This window comes from Nelumbo lutea, chromosome 1 (genome assembly GCF_056320005.1).
Source record: "Nelumbo lutea isolate HS-2025 chromosome 1, American lotus-T2T, whole genome shotgun sequence".
Classification (NCBI taxonomy): domain Eukaryota; kingdom Viridiplantae; phylum Streptophyta; class Magnoliopsida; order Proteales; family Nelumbonaceae; genus Nelumbo; species Nelumbo lutea.
Genome location: NC_142684.1, coordinates 69,017,501 through 69,028,417, shown reverse-complemented (window position 1 = coordinate 69,028,417; position 10,917 = coordinate 69,017,501). Strand labels below are relative to the sequence as shown.

The 10,917-nt window shown below is 36.4% G+C and overlaps 2 protein-coding genes across 7 annotated transcripts; one reads left to right on the top strand and one right to left on the bottom strand.

The window, feature by feature from the left end:
• Window positions 1–861: 861 nt before the first annotated feature.
• Window positions 862–5,967, top strand: LOC148875132 (inositol monophosphatase 3-like). Of its 6 annotated transcripts, none has more exons than XM_088964196.1 (14): window positions 862–1,158; window positions 1,381–1,557; window positions 2,044–2,092; window positions 2,187–2,242; window positions 2,348–2,398; window positions 2,706–2,786; window positions 2,923–3,026; window positions 3,117–3,201; window positions 3,670–3,727; window positions 3,827–3,870; window positions 4,843–4,911; window positions 4,998–5,098; window positions 5,186–5,242; window positions 5,648–5,967. In XM_088964196.1, the coding sequence occupies exons 2-14, from the start codon at window positions 1,537–1,539 to the stop codon at window positions 5,748–5,750; spliced, it is 879 nt and encodes a 292-aa protein (XP_088820322.1). In that variant the 5' UTR covers window positions 862–1,158; window positions 1,381–1,536; the 3' UTR covers window positions 5,751–5,967. The 6 variants fall into 6 exon arrangements, with proteins under 6 accessions (XP_088820322.1, XP_088820318.1, XP_088820323.1 ...); XM_088964197.1 differs by having other exon boundaries at window positions 1,029–1,158; window positions 1,519–1,557; XM_088964194.1 differs by having other exon boundaries at window positions 1,046–1,380; window positions 1,519–1,557.
• Window positions 5,968–6,951: 984 nt separating this feature from the next.
• On the bottom strand, window positions 6,952–10,080 carry LOC148875131 (small ribosomal subunit protein eS8). Its single transcript, XM_088964191.1, has 5 exons — window positions 10,018–10,080; window positions 9,847–9,919; window positions 9,406–9,739; window positions 8,297–8,466; window positions 6,952–7,226 (listed from the first exon to the last, which is right to left on the bottom strand). The coding sequence occupies exons 1-5, from the start codon at window positions 10,019–10,021 to the stop codon at window positions 7,145–7,147; spliced, it is 663 nt and encodes a 220-aa protein (XP_088820317.1). The 5' UTR covers window positions 10,022–10,080; the 3' UTR covers window positions 6,952–7,144.
• Window positions 10,081–10,917: the final 837 nt, after the last annotated feature.

The window sequence follows — 10,917 nt, the reverse complement described above, 5'->3', positions numbered from 1 at the left end:
CCAAATATTAAATATTCAAATGTAAATAAAAATATCAATTAATAATTTATAAAAATATATAATTTTAATTTAAAATATATCAAAATTGTTAAAATTTCTAATGCACACATATACATACATACATATATATATATTGCAAACTTTTAATTGCTAATATAATTATTACATCATTTATAGTTTTGTTTTTATAGTTTTTCTAAAATTAAAAACCATTTTTGGTATAAATGTTGATTAGTAGAATTGGTAGATTCTATTTAATATTATATTCCCAAATATTTTACAAACATTTTTATTTTTATAAAATTTAATATGTTGTTATTTAATGTAAGGTAAATTAAAATATTAATTAATAATATATATAAATATATATTAATTTTAAGTACTAAAATAATTATTCTATTATGAATTTTATATTTTCATAAATCTCTTGAGATTAAAATCATCATTTGATTTTAATGTGAATTTGATAAATTATTTATTCCATTAATTTATCAAATACCAAATTTAAATATTATTCTTTATAACTTTTAGTTAAAATTGTTAAATATAAATATATATTATTTATTTGGATTATATATAATATGTAAATACAATATTTAAAAAAAGTAATTTTATTTCAATCATTAACACAAGAATTAAATCCATTTTTACATTTTAATATCGCGTGGACAAAAGGCCAACTACCATTTGGACATTGGTCACCATCCCGGACGCAACAAGCAACGAGGCCGAAGCTTCCTTTCTCGTCGGAGCTATTATACCACTCGCGCTGTGTGTGACGTGCACGTGACCCCAATCGTCTCTTCTTGTTTAGTAAACTAGAAAAAGGATTATTATCTAAAAACTCCCCCCTCCACTTCCAGAGACCCCTGTTACACATTCTGTTAGTTAGTGTTTCCGTCGGTCAGTGAATCGTTAATGATCATCACAGAAATTGTCATTAATATTTATTTAATTACCAGATTAACCCTGACCGACTAATCAACCAAATAACTATTTTTATTTTCATCTTTTATCAAAATCAAAATGCCGTGAAGCATCATCAAAATTGGGCTGCTTTTGTCTCTACATGTCAGTCACTGTTACAGTCTCCGCTGTGGCGCCGGAAGATCCCGGTGCTGTTGTTATTGAAAGATCATGGCTACAAGGGTTTAAAGGGTTGAGTTTTTCTCCTGGCTTCAATCCATTGATTTTCTTTCTTTATTCTATAGTTATTATTATTATTATTATTATTATTATTACTTTCAAAATCAAAATCTCCGACCAGAGAAAAACGGTCTTTGTTCTTCTTTTGGTGGGAAAAAACGATCCCTATCAATGGCAGAGAAGTTCGTAAAACTCCGGACGGACCTCAGATCTCGAACTCTCCACCATTTTCAGGTTTACTTATGTTCAAGAAACTTTGAATCGGATCGACGGCCGTTCCTGTTCTTTCTCTATCTAAGTTTGTGCTACTCTGTTCAGCTATTACTACGTCTCAATTTCTCAGCTTTGAATTTGGTTTTATGGCAAGTGCAGAGGAGGGTCTGCTGGGCGATGCCATTGTTCCGAGCGAAGGTGAATCGTCTCTGCAATTTCATTTCTTCCCCTTCTGTTTTTGTTTTTCTTTGTTTTCCATGCGAGATGGTGATAACAAAACCGTTAAAATCTGATCTGATCGGTTAAACAACGAAACAAAGGGTGAAAAAACTTGACGAAAGGACGAAGGCAAATGAAGGGATATCATAGTCATTTTGCTGAAACCGTTTATTTCCCAACGGCATAACGGCAGATAGAGAAGGGGAGGTCTGTAAAGGTATCAAAAAATGAGGGTAAGTTTAAGAGAATTGCGCGAAAGTGAAGGGGAGATTTCGATAACAACCCATTAGAAAATGGGCCAATGGCCAATGGCCACACCTGATGCTGATACCTCACGGGTCCCGGCTACGGGCTACCCCGTCCGGTCTCTGGACACTGATGGCATTCACTCTCACCCGCTAGTTTATATTTATTTAAAACAATAATACATACAGATACAATCCTCTCTTCTTCCACTTCCTACAGAGCTCGGAAACGAGAATTCTGACCTTCTCCGACGCAATGGCTGAAGATGGTACTACACTCTTTTTTCTTCTTTTGCTGTTATAAAATATTGATTTCGTCTTTATTTCCACTTATTCTTTCTGCATCTTTGTTTTGTTGAACAGATTCTCTCGCACAGTTCCTTGCTGTTGCCGTTGATGCTGCAAAGAGAGCTGGAGAGGTGGTTCACGATCACGACCCTAAATTTTACAAGTCCTGCTTATTTTTCTTCTTCCTTTAGTTTCTCTTTTAAGTCTCTCGCTTACTCCCTCTTAAATTTCTCCAGATAATTCGCAAAGGATTTTACCAGACAAAGCATGTTGAGCATAAGGGCCAGGTTCTTTTTCCCCAATTTTTTCTATCAGTTAACTTTTCAATCGTTTTGGCTACATTTTCGGTCCTAAATTCTATATACACTTCTCGGCATTTTGTTCTGATTCAAGTCTGGGATATTTCATGCGTGTTTCTAAATTAATGATTACCTCTTATTAAAGTTACATATCAACATATCAAATACAGGGTTTATAAAAATCTCATAAATCTAGCATTTGAAGGAATCTTTGTATTTTCATGTAAGTAAGTTTTAGCCTTTCTTAATTAATTTCTCATTTTTTTCTTAAATCTATTTTCAATTTCTAATGAAGGTGGATTTGGTCACGGAAACTGATAAAGCATGTGAAAATCTCATATTTAATCATCTTAAGCAGCATTTCCCAGAGCACAAGGTGATCCCCTTTTTCTTCTTTTCTCTTCTCTATTCCCCCTATATGTATGGAGTTGATAAATGGTACGCTTAGTAACAACTTAGATATCTACCACCAGTATTGTTGTAATATGTCTCGGTTGATGTTCCCCGTATAGTTCATTGGAGAGGAGACTACTGCTGCATGTGGTACCACAGAGCTCAATGACCAGCCTACATGGATTGTTGATCCACTTGATGGAACGACTAATTTTGTTCATGGGTTAACCGCGAATTCTACTCTACTCAATCTTTTTTCTTCTCCTCTTCGTTTCTTTTGTTTACCCTGGTTCCCTTGTCTTTATACATGTAGGTTCCCTTTTGTCTGTGTGTCAATTGGTCTTACAATTGGAAAGGTTCCCACTATTGGTGTCGTGTACAACCCAATAATTGATGAGGTAAGGTTTGCAAATACCAGTTATAATTTTATTATCCTCATATTGTTCAGGAAAAATAGCAGGAGCACAATAAAGTAGCATAGCAGGTAGGCCACCCTTATAGAGTCTATTTCAGATCTAGGATCAGGGATTTAAAATTTGATTATATTGAGGTTTTGACATGGCTCGAAATGGAACATTTAATTAAAGTTTCGGTGAGATTTTAAGATGAAATTAAACTTTCAGGAAAGAAAAACCACCCTGTAATAGAATACAAAGTTTTGATTTTATGTCTTCTTTTCCTTTTCCTTTTTTGAACTCTTCCTATTTCTTCTCAATTTTAATCGTAACTGTACTCTGTTTCCTATATTTATGTATATCACCAAATCAATCCATTTGAGGCTAGAGGTTTTATTTACTTTTTCTTAAGCAAAACAAAGTAAATTCTGGGTTAAATGAAATGTAAAATGTGATATTTATGATCTGTAGCTTTTTACTGGGATTCGTGGAAAAGGTGCTTTTCTTAATGGTACCACCCCCATAAGAGGTGAGATTTGTTTCTTCATCTTTAAAATGTCTTCCTTGACCACCTGTATGTGATACTCAAAGTATCAAACTAAACACAACATCATTTGAAACTATGCAGCCTCATCTCAGACTGAACTGGTGAAGTCCCTCCTTGCAACAGAGGTATTTAAATATTTTTCATATTTTATTTCTCAAGTGACAAATGTTTTCTTATTGGAACCATGGCCATGTGGCTTCAACTTATATTTTGTGGGTTTGTTTGTTTTGTTATTGAAAAACATGTTTTTCTTTCGTGTCAAACTCTTGTAGCTTACACTAAAGTCAGATTTCAATTCATCTATTTTCGCATTCTATCTGCACTGCATTTGTTGTTACCCAACATTTTAGTGAATTAGATTAAGTAAAACAAATTCTGTTGTCTATATTTAGTAAGCTATTGCAGTCCAAAAAGACTAGTCCACCTAGTCAATGCTTAGTTGCCCTAGGTGACTGCATCATGCATATCAACCGACTAATCAACGATGCAGTTGGTTTGGCTCTCAACTAACTAGTCAGTTGACCAGTTAAGGCTTTGATAACACTGAGCTCAAGTAGTGTTGTGTCCTTTGGGCCATTGGTCCTGCCTGAACTTCCTGCTAAAAACAATTCTATTTTCAGATTATTATGATCAGTAATAAGTTTTTTTTTTTTTTTATATGCTGATTTTAGCATTTCAGTTTCCAGTTATATATATTGTGAGTAATGCAACTAAGAACTACTAGAGTCAAAATGGCATGTCAATTACCAAAAAAAAAAAAGCATTCGTCTTCTTAAGAAAAATTGTTCAGTCAATTTATGTCTTCCTTGGATGGGGCTTTTTTGGCAAGTTTTTGCAGCAGTATTGGGGGTTAGTTGGAGTTGCAATGTTTGAGGTTACTGGAATGACTTAAGCGTGTGTATCTATGTACATTGTGTCTATGTATGAGATCACAGTTTGTTGTTCCCATTGTGTCCAAGCTTTATATGAATCGACTCATTGAAAACCTTTGGTCCATCTTTTTTTTTTCATGTCAGCAAATATAGAATGCATTCTATATTGGTTTCTGAAAACATGCGGAAAAGGCTGTATAATGATTTATTCTTGTTCATGAATAGATTGGAACAAAGCGTGATAAGATAACAGTGGATGCTACTACAAATAGAATAAATAGCCTACTGTTCAAGGTAAAATGAGTACTTGTGGTTGGACCTATTGAGAATTTTCTAAAATGTGAAACACTCGTATGTATACCAATAATTCATGTTATCAGGTACGCTCCCTTCGGATGAGCGGTTCTTGTGCACTGAACCTCTGTGGAATTGCATGTGGGAGGATTGATATCTTTTATGAGCTAGGCTTTGGCGGTCCTTGGTATGGAATTGGATAATGCTTTCCTTTCTTTCTATTAGCACAATGAATGTTGATTTAAAACATGATGTGGTGAACATATGCATTTAGGGATGTGGCGGCCGGAGCATTGATTGTTCAGGAAGCTGGGGGACGTGTATTTGATCCGTAAGAAACAAAACTCATCAGTATTATCAAGGCTCTTTTTTCTGTTTTTTTTTTTTCTTTATTAGAGTAAACGAAAATCATTCCAGAGAAGACGCATTCTTGCCTTGCCTACCGGGGCTAGTCCTCCATTATAACATACTGCCAATGTAGGGTATTAGAAATCTATCTAATAGTTCACTAGACTCCATGATCAAAGTTCAGAACTACCAGATAGTATTATACCCTGGACAACCAGAAATCAATCTGCAATTAACACGGTGGTTTTCTTTAAACTGGTGGTTGTCATGTGCGCCTAACTGAATGGTTGGTTGAGAATCCCGTCCTGTCAAGGATAACTTATGCTCATAATTCTTCAGCTCTTTAAAATCTCAACTTCCAATAATAAGTTTGTTTTATTTGCATCAGATCTGGCAGGGACTTCGACATTACAGCTCAAAGAGTAGCAGCTTCGAACCCTCATCTCAAGGATGCCTTTGTTGAGGCTTTGAGACAGGCAGAACGAGATTGACCTACCACTCCAGAAACTACAAGTTTTCTATTTATTTATATGTATGATTTTACAATTGTTGTCCTGAAAACAGCATCAAGGTCGTATTTTCCTAGGAATTAGTGATCATTTTTTTTCTTTAATTGGTTTTTTCCTTTTACAAGTGAACGATTCTTGAGTGTCTTGTGCCTCCAGTTAGTAATGCTCAGCCTCATACTTCATTCCTAGTTATTTCAAATTCAAAGTGCTGTTAATTACTGTTGGATTTCTGATAGTTCTTTCAACCTTATTGCGATACTGACGTTTCCAACCTTTGGTATTCTGTGATATCATAAATATATGAATAAACTGTTCATGGCAAGGTTCAAAATTTTGATACACCCTAATACGGAAGAGAGGATGTATCGAGAATCGGGATTTTAAACCACACACGATACGTTTTTGTTTTTATTCATTAATTTATTTATTTTTCTGTTTCCCCAAACAAGGGAGTCTATTTAACATATAAAACCAATATTTTACCCAAATCTCTTAAAATAGGCGTGACACATTGCCCGTACGAAATTCTGAACCTTAGATCTTGGATGGTATACACCTACATCAGAGCAACAGATTTCCTTTGAGGGCTTCCACCCTTGGCGGGCCATTTTTGGTTTGAACGTGGAAGGGAACCTCTTTCCATCCCTCATCTGTTTTGGACGGGCTTATAGCTGCAGAACATGAGAGGAATTACAATATTAAGCCACTTAACCCAATCTTGGCAAATTACTGGGCGGGGACTCAAAGATAACAAGGACGCTTTAAATGCAGCTGTGGGTAGTGACCGTAGTGTGGATTTTTTCATACAAGCATATGCTTACATTGTCTATGTTAGACATCGGGCATCCACGGGGCAAGAAAATAGAGTATGATAGAAGTGTAAAATGAAGCCCACGACAAAATAGGGGTTCTACTAGAACCCTTGTTCTTGAACCTTTTGGCACATTTTATCAGAAAGTCAAGTGTGGCAACTGCCAAGATCTTGTGAACGAGTAAGATGATTGATTTCTTTTTTGTTGACGCCAATAGGCAAAAGCAAAACAACGATCTGCCGATTGGTTTCACCCGTTGGAACCTCTTCTTTAATACCAGTTTCATCCCTTGAAAAGTAACATCAGGAGAACATCCAGTATAACTGAGATAATTCAGCGTCTACCAAAACAAAATTTAATTCAAGCATATATGGGTTGTGAATTTAGAGAAACTATAAATATTGAAAATGAGTAACTAGTCTTGTCTTTCAACAAAGTGAAAACTGTTCGGATCTACTAGAATGCATTTAAATTGATTGAAGAGTCGAACTATCAAATGAAAACCATGAGACGGGGTGTTATAAACTCAACCAAGGCTAACAAAAATGTTGTGTAATGAAAATCTCAGGCAGCACCTGCACCCTTCCCCTTCTTCCTCTGGATCTTCTTCATATAAAACTCCAGCTCCTTGCCCTCTAAGATATATCTGTTGTAAAATAAATTCAACTATCAAGTTAGGATAGAGCACAATATCCTCGCTCACTCCCCACACAAAAAAATCAGAGAAAAAATCTCACTCCAACCAAAAACTAGAAAAGACGAACACACTACCAACACAAGAATGAAATTTTGTATAGAAGAAACAACGATTTTAGTGCAGAATCTGCATATAAGAGGATGCCAAACTATTTATGAAATTAATAGAATTACAAACATTGCCAATAAACAAGAAGATATTGAAAATGTGTTAAATTTACTGAAAGTAGATCGACTGGTAGAGATTTTAATGGAAACCAGCAATTTCAATTATAACATAAATAAAGCCACCAGATATGATGATAATGAAAAGAACTTTCACAGCAGTTTCTTTTTTCATATGCTTACAAATCACTGACAATAATATGGCAAAAAAGAATCACTGAGATGACAAAAGTAGATATAAAAATCCCTCCATTTAAGTCTTTTGAAATCAAATTTACACAGAATTCCAAACCAAATTTCCACATAAAATTGTTAAGCCAATTTTCCATTATTAAAAGATCCAAAACATTCAGTAATTGGTAGTCCCAAAACTCTACCAACAAGCATATAAAGCAGCACACCAGCTCCCACTAGAGAATGAAAAAAAAAACGGCATGATTAACATTAACCACGCCGACAAGCAGACCTAGAGGCACTAGACATATTTTAGATGTGACAAAATTTGCACACCTCTGTAAGGAGTTGGGTATTTGCAATCACGCCATTTGGCTATAACCTTCTTGCTATAAAAGCCAATTTGACGGTAGGTAGCAGCACACCTCGTGATTAACACTTACACAAATCATTCATGGTCACTAAAACAATGTTTCCAAGAATTCTAGGCAGTGGATTATCAAGGAACTCCCCAAGCTGGGTTCGGGAATACTTTTCAGGACCCAGCACGGCATGGTGAATTGGTGATGGAGGTTTGACTTATCAAAGTTAATAATTTAGTATCTCCTTTTGCCCCCTCCCACCTCCAAGATTCTAAAGTTTTTCTGTTGCAAATAAATGTCATGCAGAGATATCACATACCCATCAGCTCGACCGCATTGACCAGGCCGAGATGAAATTGCAGCTAATAAACGTCCACTGCCGAACTGCTCTTCAATGTGAGGATCAAGTTTGTGACCTTGTTGACGCTTCTCAAGTTTCCTCAGAACATGGTTGCTTTTCTTTGCCTCCTCAGTAGTAGCCTCACCGTCCTGCCAAATAATTGAGCAAAATCTTGTTCAGAAACATAAAGTGACCCATCACTAGACCTTTTGAAAGAAATAAACTTGTGAAAGCAGTCTTGTAGCAACCCCATCTTATTTTATTTCCCGTGCAGAAAAGTCAAATCATACAAATTACGAATTGAGAAGCCAATCGTCCCGCATGAATGAACTGAGAATATGGTACAGTCAGGTTGAATCAATAATATCTAATAACAAGATCAAATACTGTAATGCGGATACTTGTTGTACAGTCAGGTTGAATCAAAACGTCTTACAAAGCAATGAAACGACAACACCTATACAGAAATTCCATACATCTATACCATATAATGTGGATACTTGTCTTGGCTTCATGTCCGGACCACCATTAAAAAGAAACAAAAAGGAGGAACAGATTTATTTTTCTTTGTCATGATAAAATACACAACACGCCATAATTTTCAGTTATACAGAGAGATTAATCATATAAGAAGTTGACAACTATAATTCCATTTCCAACTTCCCAATATCAATGTTTTACCTGACTTTAATCTTAACCATTGCATTTTTTAATTCTTCTATAGGACCAAATTCCACAACTTTACTGCAACTTTTGTTGTTGTTGAAGGAGAATAACGTAATTCCAAGACTCAATTTGACAACAAAAGAACAACCAAGATACGTGAAATATTCTCAAAAAATCATAAGGCGCCAGAACACATTTACGACGAGGCTGGATTTCCCCTAATATCACATGTCAGTATGTCACCACACTTACGCCCCAAAAACTTAACACCACTCCACTACCCAAGGCTTCAATGGAAAAAAAATCAACAATTCAAGTTCTATGGTTCTATCCGATCATACCCCTCGGAATAAACGACACAAAAACAAATCATTAAATTGAATAAATCAAAATTAAATGAGGCAAAAACCAGGATCCCGTACCTCTCCTTCTTTCTTAGCGGACGCGGAGCTCTTCTTCTTACGCCCGATGTCAACACCATAGTGCTGGAGGTACCACTGCTTGAAGGGAGCCGCATCGACCTGAACAATTGCGCTCTTCACCAAGGTCTGAGTACGCACCAACTCGTTATTCGACGCGTTGTAGACGACATCCAGGATACGAGTCTTCCTGGTAACTGCCTCAGATCCCCATGAGTAATTGCCAGTGTCGAGTCTCAGGGCACGCCACTTCACGTTACCTCCTCGAACTCTAACCCTCCGAACTGTCTTGTTGCTCGATAGCTTCGTGTTCGCAGGTTGGCGCCCGAGCTCGTACCTATATCATTACAGAAATAAAAAGGAACTAATTAAAATTAATAAATCAGAAATGAGGAAAGAAAACGTATTCGTAGTTTTGAGGATAGAGATCTAAATTTCGAGTACTTTCGCTTCTTCCTCCAAGCCTTCTTTTTCCCTCCTGTGGCACGTCTCTTGTGCATTGAATCGCGAGAAATACCTGTGAAGACATAAGGTTTTTCGCCATTGAAGTGAGATAGAGAGAAATTGACATTATAGCTGAATACAAAGCGAAAGATACGAGAGATCGAAATATACCCATCTTTGCAGAGAAAAGATTTTCGGGTTTGTGCTCTGCGTTTCGAAGTCTAGGGTTTTCCCAGAGAGTAAGAAGGTAAGGAGTGAAGCTTTTGAAAGTTAAAACCCTAGTGTGCTGTTCGGAAACTAGGGCTTGCGACGGAGATCTGGGAGTTAACTGTGTTCCCTACGCAGTAACCGTTGGATTGGGATTATTAATCTCATTTATGGGTTTATAGACTTCAGTTAAGGGTTAATTACTTAAACATACCTCATATGTTTGTGAAAATTCTTAAATGTACCCTCTATGTTTGAGAAAACTCTTAAACGTATCCTGTATTTAGGAAAACTACTATATATAAGAGATGGCCTCACCTCATATAACACAAAAAGGTCAGCTATGTGCTTGGTTGTGTTTACGTTTATTGGACGGGCTTATTACATAAACGATTATATGAAAACACCCTTTACAACTCAACATAATAAACATTTTTTCATATTTTGTTGTTTTTGGCATGTTTCAAGAAACAGGCATATTCAATGTAACGTTTTCACTTTATTTGATGTATAGGATCTTATGACGGTGGATTTGGCCCTCCAATGACACTATGACACTTAGCACTTCATGACAACTAAGTGCAGCCTCATGACAATCAGGCAGTTCGTCATTTACAAGTAGTTTGCCTCCTAGTGAAATTGCGACTAGGACAACGATATCAAGTCCACCTCAGATCAAACTCGGATAGATGGACCACCTCGGAAAGAATCCACCTCGAGACAAGCCCACCTCGGTGCAAGATCACCTCAGTATTAAGGAACTTCGGCATTCAGAGCATGTCGGGTAGGTCGCCACCATGCAGCACTTACAGGCAGCTCGCCACTAGGTAGCTCACCATCATACAGCCTGGCACCTTACAGACA

Bases quoted from the DNA above. Each gene is read 5' to 3' on its own strand.
- LOC148875132 (XM_088964192.1), top strand. From the start codon at position 1,318: ATGGCAGAGAAGTTCGTAAAACTCCGGACGGACCTCAGATCTCGAACT. The intron at 2,787-2,922 runs GTGATCCCCTTT...TTCCCCGTATAG, and splicing joins AGCATTTCCCAGAGCACAAG to TTCATTGGAGAGGAGACTAC. The intron at 5,099-5,185 runs GTATGGAATTGG...ATATGCATTTAG, and splicing joins CTAGGCTTTGGCGGTCCTTG to GGATGTGGCGGCCGGAGCAT.
- LOC148875131 (XM_088964191.1), bottom strand. The intron at 8,467-9,405 runs GTACGGGATCCT...ATTATTTGGCAG, and splicing joins CCGCTAAGAAAGAAGGAGAG to GACGGTGAGGCTACTACTGA. The intron at 7,227-8,296 runs GTATGTGATATC...ATTTTACAACAG, and splicing joins CAATGCGGTCGAGCTGATGG to ATATATCTTAGAGGGCAAGG.